Here is an 18,464-nt window from a genome sequence, read left to right as displayed (position 1 = left end):
ATAAACAGAAATTCCTAGTGAAAAGGAAGGCAACAGCTACGTTGTTACCACAAACGCCTATTGATAGAAATGAAATTCCAAAGAGGTGACTCTAAAAACAAACAAATTCCTTTCCTCTTTTCACAGAGTTCAGATATGAGCTCTGGAGCCTGTCAGACCTAGCTCCAGCCCCAGCTCTACCTCTTGCTATCTATACGATGTTGGGAAAATTCCTTTGTCCTAAGTCTCCCTTTCCTCATTTGTAAGAAGGGTGTCACAAAAACCCACTTCACAGGACCCTGTGATAATTAAATGAGACAACTTAAGCTCATGTCTGAGAGGTGCTGAGCAAATGAAAACTATTCTTTTCTCCTCCCTGGTACTTCACGTGGCCCCCTTTTATGTTGGGCTGCTGGCTCCAGAGGGTGCATAGGGAAGCAGGGATGGGTCTGTGCTGCTTTCATGACAAGGGCCAGCTCTGGTACCCACTCAGAGGCAGCACCAGCATGTGTGGAGGAGCACCCACTATAGGCCAGGTTTCGTGCAAAGGACTGTACATACTTGATTAGGCCAGGGGACTAGCGCCATGTTACACAAGAGAACTCTGAGGGTCACAAACATCAAATAACCTGCCTGAGGAGCCAGGTCTGACTCCAAAGCCCACGCTCGTGACTGTTACACTGACTGGAACCCTTCCCAACATGGTACCCAATGGTGTCAGAGTTACAGGCCCTGTTGAGATGTGAAATATAGTTAGAGATCTACTTTCTATCTCTGGAAGCATCACCTCTCAATTTTTGGGCTTTTACGGGCATGGACATAGTCATATAGACTTAAGAGGTCAAGGTGAATTTCCTGAGCAGGGAGAGGGCCACAGTGGCCAAGTTCCAACAGGCAAGAGTGCAGCTGGAGCTGAAATTGATGCATCACCTTGAAAGATGGTGCACCAAGAAGAAAGGGGAGTGAAGAGGAGAGGAGGAAGACCTGCTGAGGGGCCTGACTTGCTCTTTTGTGCCCGTCACATCAGCAAAACAAGCTCACTGGAGATGGAAGAACAAAGATATTTCCTCTGTGAGGAGGTGACACCCGTGTTCTAGTTAAAGGAGTGTGGCTTTGTCCTAGGACTAATCTGATTTGGACAGAGGCCCAGTTTTCCAGCAAAGGCCCGAGCCCTTCAGTGCTCTGTCTGCAGCAGAGATCTTTGCACAGCTTTCCCTCCTCTGCTCACCTGGGGGTCTCTTGCTGAGGGTGGCAATGGGATACAGAAATCCATGGAGAATGGGGTGGGATCAGTGTAACTGTGCTCCAGGACCCAAATGGGGGACTGCTCCATGTCAGCACCCAAACCATGAGCACAGGGCTGGATGCCATGAGGGCACAGAGGGGAGGGGATAGGCACCTTGGACCTGGATTTCAGAAGTGCTGAGCTTGAGTCCTCGTTTTGCCATTAACCACATGACGTTTGGGGTAATCGTTTTACTCCTTTTTTAGCTTGTTTCTTTGGTAGTAAAAATATCACTACCTACAATATGGGAATCATAAAGAATTAACTGAGAAAACATCTGAAAGTTCTGCAGACTCTTTAACACTGCAAATGTATGTTGTCATAAAATCCAGTCCCTGCCTTTGAGGGCTTTCTGATCTGGTGGGTGGGTAAACACAAGTACTACACATGAGAAGATACAGCAAAACCTGCCAAAGCCAGAACTTGTGTATGGCGGAAACCTGTCAGAGAAGGAAAACTCAAATATTTTCCACTAACAGGAGCAACAGAAAAGTGCTAAGACTGTACCCTGCTAAAGGTGGAAAATTTGTGAGACCTGGAAAGACAAGGGCAGTCCTGCTGAGTTCCAGCTCTCACAGGTTTCACTGTACTTCCTCATACAGTACAGTCTAGCATTAAAGCCAGGTGACAGAGACAAGGGCTGCAAGGCCAGAGCAGTAAGAGGTACATGTGGGTGGGGTGACAAGGGAAGGCAACAGAAGAAAGTGGACCGTGAATGGGTTTTAAAAGACAGGGAAACGAGCTGGGTAAACGTCAATGGGGAAATGGGGTTCTAGGCAGTGGAAAGCTTGGGCAAAGGTGTAGCAGCAACTCTACATAGGATCTGCTCCAGCAAACAGATGCAAACCAGAGGTTGCAGACTGGCAAGGAATTCAACAAATCCAATCTGCGTGTGTTTCACCTGGACCTCATGGTGTTTGTTTGTGCGTGTAATGGCTGGCATTTTAAAATAGAGATTAAAAATGTTAAAATGCAGAGTTCCAGTTCTTTTAAAAAACCAGAAGACCTGGCCGCACTGGATTCATTTTCCCAGCAGGTAGCAATCCTGTGGAGTTTGATGGGTTCATGCCACAGTCTCTTTATCACCTATTGCCTTTGCAACCTGGTCCACTTCTCCTGCTACCATGACTGCCTGGCCCCATCAGCATTTGAGCTTGTGAGCCCTGTGTAAACAAAACCTCTGATTGGAAAGGAAGCTGGGAAAGAGAGCTACACGAGGGGAGCTGTGGGTCCCCGGAGGCACTCTAAAGGAGAGGAGATGTGTACTGAACCCATGTTATCAGCCATCCCTGTCAGCGGGCCTCTGGCCGCCACCCAGCCCACTCCTGCACACCTGACGTCTTTGCCCACGGTCATTGATGCAATCACTTTTTTCACCGCCTCCTTCTTCTTCTCCTTCTTGTCACTGTTGAGCTCTGCTTTCAGCTCGAAGATTTCCCCTAAGAAAAGGGGGCAAGTCATGAGCGATCCATCCCCACGCTGCCCGGAGATAATCCCCCTCCCCAACTTCTGAAGGAACTGGAGGGAGGCAAGTAAAACACCCTGTGCTGCCAGCTGAGGGCAGCTCTACGCCCCTGGCCTCAGGTGGGACAGAGCAGTGTAGGACCAGAATGCTGCTGAGAGAGGAATCGTCAAGATGCAAGCTTGGAGACCACGTCGGTGGCCACATTGGATCTGGGAGAGAGGAACCATAAGAGCTACAAAGGTTTTGGAGGAGACAAAAAGTGTGGAGGCAGGTCCTGCTCAGCTAGACTGCTAAAAATGCTGAGAGGAAACGCAAGTTCTTCTCAGCTACTCGCTGCCGAACGCCTCCGAGGCTGAGTGTGATAAAATCTGGGAACTTAAGTTTGAGGGGTGAGGGTGGATTTGGTTGATTCCCACACAAAGGCTCTTCCTGTTTTCCTAGAACATCCAGTTAAAACTGCTTGCTCAGGGTTTCACTTCCTGAGCCACAGTGGTTGCTCAGACTCTGAAGATGGGAATTCAGCTGCCTCACGAGGGCTCTAGCACGTAATAAATTGTTTCAAGAACTTGGTGACCTGCAAAAAGCTAATGCGGAAGTAGGGTTGTTCAGGGGCCTACCATGGAGAGGTAGTCAGGACCCCCCACAAGGGGTAAGAGGGCAGATTCTGGAGTCAGGCAGGCCTCCCAGCCTCAAAACAACCGCAGCAGATTATCCTGAGCCCTTCTTGAAGCCAGCACCACACTAACTTCTTCCCATGCTTTTCTGATTTCATCCTCACAACGCTGTGCTCCCCCCATTATACAGATGAGCAGATGGGGCTTTACAAGATTCAATAACTTGCTGATGATACTGTACAGTGAGGAGATGGAGGGCCAGGATCAAAACCAGCTCAGCCACCTCCAAAGCCAGTGCTCTAAATCACTGTGCTCTTGCCTGCCCAGGACAACTCACCTTGCTTCTCTGCACCTGTTTTCTTGTCTGTACTCTCTGCCTTTACTGGGTGTTGAATTAGCTCATTTGATCCTCACATGTGAAACCCTCACCTCAGTGCCTGACGCTCAGTGGGCACTGATGGTGGCTACTATTATGATTCATTCATCATGTCCTCTGCCTCAGGTCCCTCTTTTGTAGCATGAGTGCCCTGGGCTTCCCTTTTGAGTTACTCAGGGTGGGGGTGGTACAGTAACTATCATGGGGGAAGTGCTAAGTGAATTTACAATGAAAAAAGGAAAACACATAGGTTTTTATCATGACTGAGTGGAACAATGTGGGGTTCAGCAAAGAACTTGAGACAGACACAGCAAACAAGGTTAACTGAGATCAAATCACTCAGCACAACCAGAGGCAAGGCCACACTGTGGGTATTGCTCAACAAAGCCAGCAGGAGTCTGCAGACCTCGCAGCTCAAATTCATGGCCCTGCAGGGCTGAAGGGACACACACCCTTCTTTCCCAAGACACTGAGGGGCCATGTCTCTCTGCTCTGGGATCCAACAAACCATGACGATCTTGACCCTGGACTCCACTGCAAGGCTGTCTGCTCTACTCTGCTCAAAGCATTTGGTCAGACAAAGACCCATTAGCTGAAGAGTCTAGGCCTGAGTCACCTTAGCTCCAAGGAAGCTGGTGGGTGAACTTAGGGTCTGCCTGCTTCTGAAATATCTCCTTCCTCTAATGGTCCCCAAATCCAGTCTGTCACCAATCCTACCTTCCAAATCACTCTCAGGACATCCGATTCTCTCTACCCCCAGTGCTGCCCCTGGTTCAGGCACCATCATCTCCCATCTGAGCTGCGGAATTGGTCTCCTTACCTCTCTCCAGTTTTACTTCCCCAACCATCATTAGAGTCTGTCTCGGACCTTCCCTCACTGAAAACCATCACAGATGTCAGATTTAAGATAAGAACTTGGACATCTCTCACCAGACACCTCCACTCCAAAAAAAAAAAAAAAAAAAACCAAATCCATTGCTATTGATTCCAACTCATGATGACCTTATAGGGACAGAGTAGAACTGCCACACAGGGTTTAATCTTCATGGAAGATTAAACTATAATCTCCATGGAAGCAGACTGCCATATCTTCATTCTCCCATGAAGTGGCTGGTGGGTTCAAACCACTGACCTTTTGGTTACTAGCCAAGTGCTTAACCGCTATGCCACCAGGGCTCCTTCCCCTCAAAACAAACGAAAACCAAACCCACTGCCATCGAGTTGATTTCAACTCACAGTGACCTTATAGGACAGGGTAAAACTGCCCCACAGGGTTTCCAAGGCTGTAAATCTTTATGGAAGCTGGTTGTCACATCTTTCTCCCATGGAGTAGCTGGTGGATTCGCACCACCTACCTTCTGGTTAGCAGCCAAGTGATTTAACCACTGTGCCACCAGGGCTCCTTGCCCCTAAAATAGACCCCACAAAAACCTACCACTGACACCCCCAAAACACTCAGCACTCAGTTCACCCCTCCGGCCTGGCTCACCAGGCCATACCTGACCTAGTTTCTGCAAACCTCTGCAACCTCCTCTTTCATTCCTCTCCTCATTCACTCCTGCTCAACGACTTTCCTTTCCTTGAATATGTCATGGGCAGAGCACTCACTCCCCTCTCCTTACCCACACCACCTTTATGTGGCCAGCTCCCTCAGCCCTCTCACAGCTCCCTGCATTTCCCTCATCACAGTGCCCAACGCCTAGGTCAGAGACTGTCTTCTCCACTGCATGTGGCAGGTGCTCAATAACAACTTGCTGGACAAACACAGGAAATGCCTGATGAAGGGCAGGCATCAGGTCCTGGCTCAGCAGATCTAACAACAGACTCTTGACTTGGTCAGCAGGCACGTGTCAATCTCACTTGGAAGGAAGGAGAGAGGAAGGAAGGGCTGGCCAGAAAGATGCTTACAGGGTTAAAGCACATTGGTCAGCTACTACAATATCTTCCATTGCCCTAAAAGTGGAAAAGCCCAAAATACCTAACAACATAACACAAGCATAGCAAATTTCAGTTTAGTAACCCAACAGACTAAATGTAAGTCGCTAGGACTGTGGGAAAATGTTTGTGATAATGGCAAACGAAAAACAGGATGTAAATGTTGACCGCAATCCATCAAACATATGCTCATGGATAACGACTAAACACACACCCCCTCCACAACCACCGTGGGGCTGCTGACAGGATTATGTGTGTTTTCTTTCCCTCCAGAAAACACACACGTCACGTTTAACAACTGTAAGCCATGGGGGAAAATGGGAGGGGGGCTTTTTTTCCATACTTGGAGCTAATGCTCTTTCCTTCTTGAGTTCTAATGAGAGTGGTCAATTTCTTAGACCACCAATAGCTATTTTTTTTCTCATCTACAAGGTGAAGAAGCTCTGGGGCATTCCCACCGCCCGCTTTCATGCCATGCCTCTTACCACCCTCCGCCGCCCACAACCCCAAAACCTCCCATAGGCGATAGGCAGAAGGAACAGGCAGGGAAAGAGTAGGCCAAGGTCCCACAAAGAAACAAATAGTACCTTTCTTGGTGGTGGTGAAATATTTTGAGTCAGTCATTTTGGTCCCTTATTGGTGGCCAGACTCTGCAAGACAGAAAAGAAAGGGATGACTTTCAGTTATGTTCCATTCCATTTTCAGTTACAGTGCAGAGAGGGAAGAGGAGAGAAGGATCCAGCACACATGGGGTGTGGGAAGATAGATATCTCTGCTGGACAATCATCTGTTAGATAATGGCTGGTCAGATTTTGGAGGGTAATTCTGACAGGTCTGCCCAATTTTTGACTCCGCATCTCCTTTGACTCACCAATTCTACTTCTAAGAATCTCTCTCACAGAAATATCTGCACAAGGACATTTGTATAAGGATTTACTGCAGTTCTGTCCCCAACAATGTCCAACTGGAAATAACTTAAATGTCCATCAATAGAGGAATGGGTAAACGCTCTGGAAGAGTCCACAGACATGAAAAGGCACTTAACAAATGTAATTACAGCAGCCCCCTCGTGGAACTCACTCTGTGCCAGGCACTGTTCTAAGTGCTTCACACACGTTAATGCATTAAAGCCTCATCACAGCCACATGGAGGGGCTATTAAAATCAAACCAAACCCACTGCCATTAAGTCGATTCTGACTCATAGCGACCCTATAGGACAGAGTAGAACTGCCCTGTAGGGTTTCCAATGCTGTAATCTTTATGGAAGCAGACTGCCACATCTTTCTCCTGCAGAGCAGCTGGTGGGTTCGAACCACTGACCTTTCAGTTTGTAGCTGAGTGCTTAACCACTGTGCCACCAGGGCTCCCTATATAGTCAAATGAGTTTGGAAAATGGTGAGTTTAAAATGCTAGGTAGCAACAGGACAACCAGAATGGACAAAATGAGAAATGTTCATGTATTGTGAAGAATGTAACCAATGTCACTGAACAACGTGTGCAGAAATTGTTGAATGGGAACCTAAATTGCTGTGTAAACCTTCACTAAAAAAACACAATAAAATATATAAAAAAAAAAAAAAAGCCATGTAGGTTTCTTTTCTCCACTACTTTCTGAGTTTCTAATAAACTGACGTTCACTGTTCATCTCTTGAGAGGACTAGAATGTATACCTGGCAGACTCTAAAGTGTTTCCCAAACCCATCTGAGCAGCTTTATCACAGCGTCCCTCAGGGCATCCTCCGGTGCAGAGCTCACCGTGTGAAGCGCTGTACTAAGGCAACAGGACACAGAGCGTACAAAGGCTCGCTTGTTCGTCGAATGGACATTTATTTATTGAGCATCTGCTGTGTATCTCAACAGGTCCCTAGGTGGCGCAGTTTGCATTGGACTGATAACCTAAAGGTTGGTGGTTTGAAGCCACCCAGCAGTACTGCAGAAGAAAGGCCTGGCAACCTGCTTCTGTAAAGATTACAGCCAAGAAAATCCAATGGAGCATAGTTTTACTCGGTAACGTATGGGTTGCCATGAGTCAGAATCAACTCAACGCCAACAGGTTTCTTTTTGGGTGTGCTGCAATAGTTCCTCCTAGTCAACACCACCCAAACCCATTGCCGTCAAGTTGATTCTGACTCATAGAGACTCCATAGGACAGAGTAGAACTGCCCCATAGAGTTTCCATGGAGCACCTGGTGAATTCGAACTGCAGACCTTTTTGGTGTGCAGCAGTAGCACTTAACCACTATGTCACCAGGGTCTCCCCTGGTCAACAGATGGTCAATAAAAGATGCCACATGGGAGCCAAGTACCCTGGACACATGGCAGAGGCTCCAGAGACTGTTCTAACAGTTATTAAGATGCTATCATTTTAAGTGTCCCTATTAAAGCCAGGGAATTTATAGACACTATCTCATTTAATCCATAATCTTTAATCCTACGAATGAGACAACTGCTTTCAACTCCATTTTACAGATGAGGCAACTGAGGTTCAGGGATGTTAAGTAACTTGCCCAAGGTCACAATGCTTATGGTGGCTGGGCTACCATCTCGGGTCTATCTGAGCTCAGAGCCTTTGCTCTGTGGATGAAGAAATCCTGCTTCCACCACCTGACAGGGGAGGACAGAGCTCTGACAGTGGCTAAGAACCTGTTGCCGTCGAGTCACAACCTTCCAGAAGTTTCAGATGATACAGAAAACCATACAATCCCAAAACGAGAAATCTGAATGAAGAAAACCCATTCTACTTTGTCCCTTCTGTTGCCTCTATGGAAGGGACTCAAACAGAACCCATCAGCATGTTCTTTCAATTCCTTACTGCGTGGTGGTGACATGAGGTTACTGGTGCGATGGATGGGAGGGCTCATTTCAAAAGTCTCTGGAAATGAAGCCGACAAGGCTTCTCTCCAGCCCAACTGTATTTTTCCAGCTTAAGCTTGCAGTTACAGCAGGATGGCACTGGGACGGTCCCAAGGTGAGAAATGTCCACGGATTTTGTTTTAGTAATCAATGGAAAACGAGACTCTGAGTTGCCTTAAATCCTCTGTAGATCTAGTTAGAATAAAGGAATAAAGGACTCACTGACAAAACAGTAAAAAGAAAGACACAATTCTACTTTCCTTTTTCTTTGCGAAGTTGAAAAGGGACAATGGCACTTTTCTATGGGAGCTTCGAGAAAGAGCAGACGAGAAGCTGCATCTGATGACTGAGCCCTCAGATGGGGATTCTGCCTTGACTGGCCTCACGGTGTGAGCCAGGGCTGTATCCACAAAGAGAAGGTCTGCGTTGGCCTGCTTCACAGTGCCACTCCCTGTCCCCCTTCAACCTAGCCTAGGGCTTGGTATATGGTAAGTGTTCACTGAATAGTTACTGAAAGAAATTTAAAAAGGCCACTGAAAATCCAGGGAGCCTCCACCTGACTTTACACAGCTCTGTTATGTAACTATTTAGCATTGTTTCCAACAGAATCTACTTAAAATAAAGAAAAAAATTTTTTAATGACACACAAAGCCATCTTCTCAGTGAAACCTCATTAACGTAAGAGTTTCTTTTTGGAGCTCGAAGAATGAGCAGGTAAGACCATGGGGATTTCTGCCATACAATAAGGGGCACATGGTTTCGGATGGCACAGACATGGGAGCATAACAGGTAGGAGTACTCAAAATATAAAAGTATTCTCTTTCTCAAATTTAAGAGTCTAGTCTCAATAGAGAGGTAATTGGAGGTAAAGGTGGCTAAAAAACCACAGGCCTCAAAGAATTACAGAAATTAACATATAAGCCCCTCCAATGTTAAATCTAGTAGGAAGTAAAAATAAAACAATAACTTAGATGTCTAACTTCAGAGCTGCCCAGAAATTCTTTTCATAAGCGAGGCCCAGACACAACTAAGCCACAGCCTTCCACAGCGGAAGCCACTGTCCAGGGGCTTTTTCCTTATCTCCAGGCACACAACACAACCAGTGGGAGCCCTCAATTCCCAGGCCACACCTGCAGGTGACAGATCTGTGTTGTATATAGCTGATCAGGAGGAGAAGGGAGGGGAGCTTCCTTTCGGAGGGGCTTTAAAAAGCTGCAGGATGGGCTGCTGATATTCTTACAGCACTGAACTTCTGAAGACACTTCTCCTTTCACAGGTGCAAAGGAGCAATTGAGTCACACACCTAAATGGCCACCCAGCGTGCTGACACTGGCTGCTGCTTTTTTCTGCAGTATCTATTTTGCATATCCCTCTGCAGAGGGCCTGGGGGAGACTGATGATGCAGAAATCGTATTCGGCCAAATTTTCATATACAGAAAACTAAAACAGAGGAGGAAGGGGAATTTGGGAGAAATAAATCGTTTTGGAAAGTTGTCATCACAGAGCACAGATTGAAAACAAACTCATGTGTGGGGCTTGCTCCTTTACCGGGAAAGACCACCTACACCTTGCTGATCTACCGAGGGTGCTATCTCCTTGTGGCCTTTCTCTGTTCTGAGTTTCCGCATGCTGGTACGAGGTCTTACAGTGGCCTCTTGGATGTCGATGCAAGAGAGCTGTTTCGTTCTCTCTGCAGGAATGGAAAAAAGCCCTACAGTTCAGCCTGAGAGGAGTACAGACTTACAGATACCACAGGAAAGACAGGTACCTTTCCTGGAACTGCTAAGCTGTCCCCACATGCTGCATCCCCACCCCATGGAGCCCAGAGGGATTAAGACCCTGTTCTCTGACTAATCTGGTCAAGGACATGAGCCACATCTGAAAGCAGGCAGACAATTTATGCCAGAAAAAGCTTAGGGCTTGGGTTTCATCTTTGGAAGTGTCAGCGTGCATAAAAAGCAGTAATTAGAGGGAATTTTGTTGCAAAAGGCTAGAGTAGGGCTTGGAAACTGCTCTGGCTAGTGTGATGAACCACCTAAGGAGACAACAATACGGGCTGGGATCCTGCCCAGTTTCAGCATTTACAGACCAAGGAGTGCCTCAGGGGATGGCACAGCCAAAATATTAAAGGGACGGCACACCTGGAACTAATGGCTTTGCCTTTAGGGCCAGTGCTGCTGAACCTCCTCGTACCCACACCTGGAAGATTATGACTGATGCCACAATCCAAGGAGCCACCTTTCGGTTGACAAGCCTGCTTCCTCCTGCCGCTGCGCATAAAGAAAAGGAACTGAGTAACAAAGCCTAAAATAGGATGATTGTCTCTTACGTTTTCTAGAATTATAAAAAGTCCTTGGTGAGAATCACTGATAGACCTGTCAGGGACAAAGGTGTAATGTGATCTAAGAGTAGGAAAATGAAGTCCCAGGCGAAAAAACTCATTAAAAATATTCCCCCCTACAGACTGGATTTCAGGGTGAGCACTGGAGTTTTAGGGTTAGGTTTTAGGGGGAAAAAAAAAAAGTACTCAACTTTTCAAATTTTTTGGGTCTTCACATTTCTAAATTTAATTTCATGAACAAGAGACACAGAATATCTTTGTTTTGAGTTAATAAAATTAACTTAAATCTATCGAAATACATTAAGAAAATATGTATTACATATATTTCAGCTTTTCTCTGAGGTCTCCACATTGACGATAACAATAATACAGTGAAACTTGTGAGAGCCGGAACTCGAGGGGACTGCCTTGTTTTTCCAGGTCTCCCAAGTTTTCCACCTTTGACCAGGTGCAGTCTTAACCACTTTTCTCTTTCTCTTAGTGGAAAATATTTGAGTTTTCCTTCTCTCACAGGTTTCCACCTTACACAGGTTCTGGCTTTCACGGGTTTTACAGTAATAATAACTACAGCTCTTTTAGAAAAGAGTGCTAAATGGGGGTTACAATTTACTTCATCTCTATAACTCAATTTTCCCTCTTTAAAATGGGGACAAAACTCTTCAGACAGGGATTGAACTGGACAATGGGATAGAAAATGATACTGGTGAAGAATGAGCTTCTTGGATCAAGCAGACACATGAGACTGTGTGGGCAGCTCCTGTCTAGAGGGGAGATGAGACGGCAGAGGGGGGCAGAAGCTGGCCGAATGGGCACTTAAAGAGAGAGTGGACGGAAGGAGTGTGCTGTCTCAGTAGGGGGAGAGCAATTAAGACTATATAGCAAGGTGTATATAAATTTTTGTATGAGAGACTGACTTGATTTGTAAACTTTCACATAAAGCACAAAAAGAAAAAAAAAAAAGGGAGGGCCAGCACAACTCGCTGCTCTAACTCGCTTCACGTATTTCTTCCAAGGTAGATGGTGGTAATGCGAGAGTGAGAAAGTACACTCCTTGTATAAATGTAAACAGCTTAAATACCATGGGATTCCACTTAAGTGACGTTCTAGAATGAATACAAGAGGCAAAGCTAATGTATGGTGACAGAAGACTGATGAGTGACGGCTACTGGGCGGGGAGAATGGCCTGGAAGGGGACGAGAGAACTCTAGGGGTTGATCTGTATATCTTGATGCAGACGCTGACCAACTGTACACTTAAGAGCTGAGCATTTTACTTGATGCAAATTATACAAACATAAAGCATTTTTAAAAACAAAGAAATAAAGCCCAGTGCTAAAGGTGAAAAGTAGGAGAATGGAACATTTTATAATCTAAAGGAAACAACGTCTTTCTGAGTGTGACATAAAATCTAGAAGTCTTAAATGACTCATGAATTCAATTACATAAAAGTCAGATTTTCCTGTGTGGCCAAAAATGTAATAAAACTCTAATGACATACAATACCTGTTGCCATTGAGTCAATTCCTACTCATAGCAACCCTAGAGGAGAGAGTAGAGCTGCCGCATAGTTTCCAAGGAGCACCTGGTGGATTCGAACTGCCTACCTTTTGGTTAGCGCTTAACCACTTTGCCACCAGGGTTTCCATGACATATGATAAGCACAAAAACTTTTACATCACATCACTGACAAAAGTTTATTTTCCTTAATACATAAAAGCGCCTACTAATAGAAAATGGTAACGGATGCAAACGCTTCATAGAAAAAGAAATGCGATGGCTCTTAAACATACCAAAAACTTACTCATAATAGGAGATACACAAATCAAAACTATAATGAAGTATCATTTATCACCTACTATACTGGTGGCATAGTCATTAAGAGTTCAGCTGCTAACCAAAAGGTCGGCAGTTTGAATCTACCAGGTGCTCCTTGGAAACCCTATGGGACAGTTCTACTCTGTCCTATAGGGTGGCGATGAGTCAGAATCGACTTGACGGCAATGTTTTTTTGTTTTTTTTTAAATACTGGTAATGGCCCCTGGGACAGAATTCTCTTCAACCTTCAACTCATATCTTGGACTTCTCCACGGCCCTCCTCCCACCTCCAATTTGGGATCTGCCTGCTAATGCTGTAAACCCCATTGACTGGCACTGTGTCTGGCACATTCCAGGAGCTCACCAAATGCTTCCTGGCAAAATGGATGAAAAGACTGGTTCCCAGAAAAGCTACAAAACCAAGGAGCCATAACATATCAAGACAAGAGGACTCCCTGACGAGCACCACAGACATTAATGACTGGGCAGACCAGGAACAACATAAGGCTTTGTGGTTAATTTCAACAAATATGGCAAGGCTGATCCAATGCCAGGATGGCTGCCAGGAAAACTGGCTTTGCCACTAACAACTGTGTGATCCCATGCAAATCACCCCTCATCTCTGGACTTTACTGTCTCCAATTGTCAAACAAGAGAATTTAACCTGATCAGAGGTTTTTCAAGCTCCCCTCCTTCCCTTTTAAACTGTTTAGAACAGATAAAAGTGGAAGTGTTCTGGGGGAAGTAAGGGTGGGGGGCCTAGTGGGGCGGGGTGGGGGCGCTCATTCCATTATGCCAGTCTTCCCAATCCATCAGACAACCCATGGTTCCATGAAACAAAATGAAAACCAGTCTAAATGACAGATCAAGTCCTTCCCATATCTCACTCTCTCTGATTCTGAGCTAGAGAAGGAGCCTATTTCCCCACCCATGGGTGTTGTCCCCCGGGTGTCAGACAAGAAAAGGTGAAGCAGATATTCTAATGCACGGTATAAATGTTTCCAAGTGGACAAAAGAGAGAACAAATTCAGAATGCAGCTAGGTTCAACAAGCCTTATTAGGTCTTCAGTAGGAAGGGAAACAATTCCAAGCCAAGCAGGAGAGTGTTTCAATCCCCCAAATGGCCAGCCAATGCCCCAGGGGAGGCCAAGGAAGTGTTTCATGGCAGGGCAGTCCACGCTCTGCAATCAGATGGGGAGAGCGAGGCCGGCAGCACTAGCACAGCGTATTGCGCACCATGGGTACTCAGTAAGTCAACATAAGTAGACAAGGTCGCGAGCTTAGCCAAAGAAACAGCTTTGGGAAAGGAAAAAAGTTCTCGTAGGTTAAGTACTAAAGTTCACCTTACAGACATGGAAAAAGGTAAGGCTAACTTGAAGATCAAAACATGAGTCAGCAATAGAGAAACCAGATTTCAGACTTTTCTCTGAAACGATGTGGTCACCAGTCTCAGACACAGGCTCTTTCAAGTCACTTCAATAAATATGAGAAAATGAGCTGTGTTCGTCTTCAGACTTAGCATGAAATTCGGAACAAGGTGATGGTAGCGGTAGTAATGGCAAACTGACATGCGCTAAGGACCTGGGACGATGTAAACCAAAAAGCAGTTGCTGTTGAGCTGACTCCAACTCACGGTGACTCCACGTGGAGAACTGTGTTACGTGGGGTTTTCAATGGCTGAGTTTTTGGAAGTAGATTGCCAGGCCTTTCTCCAGACTATGTAAAGGGCTTTAAATTCAATTCTCACAATAATCTATGAAGGGTATTAATAAAATCAGAAGTTTACAGTTGAGGAAACTGAAGCCCAGGGAGGTTGCGGTATTTGTCTGGAGTCACACAGCTAGAAAATGGTAGCACGGACACTCTTCACCCCAACCCATGATAACGCCGTGCATGTCCCCCTCTGTCCAGCATGGCAACTCCTCATCTCTGAGTTAAGTCCTTGTAGAAACACACACACTCTTTGCTAAGAGGTATGTGAAACGGGTTGCCACATAACCCGGCAGAGTCCCTCAGATGTTGAATTACAGGTTATTTTAGTGCCAGCCCTTCTAGTTTAGCCAACAGGAACGTCAAGTTTGGTAAGGTGCCTAGTGGAAGTGTATCTGGATCAGAGTGTTGAATTATGGGCCTCCTGGGATTTGGATGAACACTGATTAGTCCAAATTAATCTGAGGCCCACTAGCAGTTAAAGGCCTCAAAATGAAAAGGAACTAAAGGCAGACAAATGCCACATGTGAATGTTCTGATATCAGCACTGAGTCTCTAGAAGCTATTTCTAGAATCACACGGCGGCTCCCAACTAATCTACAAGCGGTATTATGTGGAAAGATCTGCTGCCAAGAGAAAGAAATGTTCCTCTGGACTTGAAAACAAAAATGATTACGGGCTGCTTCTGAGCAATACCTAATCAAGAGGAGAAAGAGGCCAAAGGCCACAGAACAAGGATTCTATTCACCAAGAATCTTCTTCAGATTCTACAATGGAAAGCTAGTTATTAGTCAAAATGTTATTGTATGCCACTGAGTCGATTTCGACTCATAGCGACCCTATGCGAGAGTAGAACTGCCCCTTGGGTTTCCTAGGCTGTAATCTTTATGGGGGAGCACTGGTGGTGCAGTGATTATGAGCTACGGCTGCTAAACAAAATATCAGCAGTTCAAATCCACCAGCCACTCCTTGGAAACCCTACGGGGCAGTTCTACTCTGTCCTTTAGGGTCACTATGAGTTGGAATAGTCTTGATGGCAATCTTTATGGGAGCAGATCACCAGGTCTTTTCTCCCATGGAGGAGCTGGTGGGTTCGAATTGCCAACCTTTTGGTTAGCAGCAAAACAAGTGCTTAACCACTGTACTACCAGGGGTCCTTGCATTAGTCAAATGCAAGAACTAATACCTGTCTGAAAAAGAATGGAGTATGCGTCGCATCCCAATACCGACGACTGGTTTGTAATGCCTCAGAGCCTTGAGAGAGTTTCTGAATACAGACTTTTGCTACCACTCATGGCCAAGTCATGCCCCTCATGATCTCGGTTTTCCCACCTACACAACGGGAACACTTCCGAAGATCTATCAAGTTTTGTAGCATACATTCAGCACGTATAATGATGTGGGGCACCATCTGTTCATGCCTGGGACTGTGCCCACATGGGGGCAGGCACAGAGTAAACAAAGGACAATCTTCTCCTGCTGGGGTCTTATAGATTCTGAAGCTTGGTAAAGGACTGCAGGGGGACAGCAGAGTGATCACAGTCTCCAGATAATTGTCACCAAAGTTCAGATGAGGAGTGTTCTGAGACAGGTGGAGCATCCAGGGAAGGCCTCCTGGAGGAAGGGGGGCTTGGCGGGACGTGAAATGATGGGTCAGATTTAGAAGTGGGGGCAGAGGATGAGGCAGAGAAGACCCACACGATGCCAGTATAAGCAAGGGAGCAAATGGAGAACAATTAAACCACTACCCCTGCTGAAGAAGGCTGGCTGGGGAATAGGCTCAGGGCTAAGTGATTTATAGCCCCTGTCTCACCAAATTCTTAAGGTAACCCATCAAAAAATGAAGAATTAGATGCTGAGAGAGAAGTGACTTATTCAAGGGTAAAACAAGCTCAAGTGTACAAGAGTCCATGAGACCATCTGTCTGGCTGAAGGCAAGGGCTTGGAAGGGAAAGAAGCAGATGAGGGTGGGGAAGGAAGGATGAGATTCAAGGATGGCCCTGGTGCCAGGGGATGTTAGAGCCCTCCTGATCACTGACAAGATGCAGTGATCGTGTTAAACGACAACTATCGTGCTGACAATGCTGATCACTCCCTCCTCCTTGAAACACTTTCTTTACTTGGTCCAGAATGCCCCGCTCTTCTGGTTCCCCTCAGACCCCACTGTCCGCCTCTTTCATCTCCTTTCCTGGTTCCTCCTCTCCCTCTCCTCTCCACACTGGTGGGGAGGCCTGGTGCCTCTTTTCTCCACTGCACTCGTACCTTTGGTAATCTCATCCAGTGCCATGGTGTTATGTATTATCTGCATGCTGACAACTCACAACCCTGCATCCCTAGACCCAGCCTCTTCCCTGGACTCCCAGCTCACACATCCACACTACCAAATCCACATCTCCACTTGAATGTCTGTAAGTCTAACATACAGCACAAAGGTAACATGATAAAAACTGTCCTCCTACTCCCCGCCCTCCCTCACCCTCTGGCTTGTCACGTAGTTACAGCCAACACTGTCCTTCCAGGTTCTCAGGCCAAAACCTCAGAGTCAACCTTGACAACACACTCTCTCTCATAGCTCACACCAAGTCTATCAGCAAATCCTACTGGGCCTACCTTCAAAATAAATCCGGAATCCATGAAGCAGTTTCTCACCAGCCCCATCATTAACAGCTGGTCTAGGCCACTATCACCTCTTGTTGAGATTCCTACAACAGCTTCCCCTTCTTCCATGCTGCTCCAGACAACCCATTCTCAGCAACAGCCAGAGTGACAGTATTACAGTCTAGGTGGGGCAGTGTCACTCTTCTGCTCAAAATTCTCCAGTTTCCCATTTCACTCAGAATAAAAGCCAAAGTCCTTACCTTATGAGATACATGTTCCCTTCTTAGACACACGCCCCCGTACTGTGCCACCTACCGTTCCCCCCATCACTCCCTCAGCTCTAGCCACACGGGCCTCTTTGCTGTTCCTGGAACACAACAGGCATGTTTCCACCTCAGGGCCTTTGCACGCGCTGTTCACTTTGCTAGGAAGATTCTTTCTCTAGATAGCCTCATAGCTCAGTACCTCATCCCTTCTAAGTCTTAACTCAAATGTCACCTCATTGAGGCATTTCCCAACCACTTTATTTAAAATTGTACACACCCCTAACCAATCCCACCACTTCCTACCTCTCCGCTCTTCTTTTCTTCAAAGTATTTATCACCTGTTGTTATTGTTGTGTGCCTTCACATCAATTTCAACTCATACCGAACCTATAGGACAGAGTAGAACTGCCCCATAAGGTTTTCTAGGTTGAAATCTACAGGTGCAGATTGCCGTCTCTCCTCCTGTGGAGCCACTGGTGGGTTTGAACTGCTGACCTTCGGTTAGCAGCCACCAGGGCTATTTAGTACTTACATGCTAAAATTTACTTAAATCATCAATTGTCTTCTTCCTCTTTAATGTAAACTCCACATGGGGAAGGATTTTGTCCATTTTGTTCACTCCTATATTCTTAGCTTTTAGACTAATACCTGGTAAACAATAAAACCAAAAAACCCTTTGCCATTGAGTCGATTCCAACTTGTAGCAATCCTATAGGACAGAGTAGAAAAACCCCATAGAGTTTCCAAGGAGCACCTGGTGGATTCAAACTGCTGACCTTTCGGTCTTCAGCTGTAGCTCTCAACCACTACGCCACCAGGGTTTCCTGGTAAATAATAGGTGCTTATTTAATGACTAGTGCTCAACTCTCCTCTTGAGGAAATTCTGTTTTGTTAACCGATGTCAGCCAGAGAGTACCTCTGTTCCATTTGCTGGGGTTGCCAGAATCAGTGACACATCTGCTTGGATCGTCAAGCTATTTGGACTATATTGAAATTGAAAATGCCAGACAACCCCCCAAGCACATTTAAAGCCAATAAATGGAAGGTAAGTAAACAAATGATGAGAGAGACAGAAGAAAAAGCCAAGGATAAAAGATCAGGTAGCCACATCTTCAACGGGGGAAATGTTCAGGCTACTTCTTTCAGTGGGGCCAGATCAGCTCAGGGAGTGAATCCGGGCCAGAGCTGTCAGAATAGTCAGCTGCGGGGAGGGGGTGCAATTGTGTG

At 46.0% G+C, this 18,464-nt stretch overlaps 1 protein-coding gene across 4 annotated transcripts in view; it reads right to left on the bottom strand.

The window, feature by feature from the left end:
- The window catches only part of AP1B1 (adaptor related protein complex 1 subunit beta 1), a 52,500-nt gene that overhangs the window by 28,224 nt on the left and 5,812 nt on the right, over positions 1–18,464 (bottom strand). For all 4 annotated transcript variants that reach the window (XR_007514877.1, XR_007514875.1, XR_007514876.1 and 1 more), the window contains 2 exons: positions 6,242–6,304; positions 2,598–2,703 (listed from right to left, as the gene is read on the bottom strand). Coding sequence is in view for 1 of the 4 variants with exons in the window: in XM_049865776.1 (XP_049721733.1) it covers positions 2,598–2,703; positions 6,242–6,278 (143 nt within the window). In the remaining 3 variants the exon portion in view is untranslated. The remainder of the gene's footprint in view (positions 1–2,597; positions 2,704–6,241; positions 6,305–18,464) is intronic.

The sequence above is a fragment of the Elephas maximus genome, chromosome 22 (genome assembly GCF_024166365.1).
Source record: "Elephas maximus indicus isolate mEleMax1 chromosome 22, mEleMax1 primary haplotype, whole genome shotgun sequence".
NCBI lineage: Eukaryota > Metazoa > Chordata > Mammalia > Proboscidea > Elephantidae > Elephas > Elephas maximus.
The sequence above is the reverse complement of the archived record's forward strand: the minus strand, read 5'-3'. Positions and strand labels throughout refer to the sequence as shown.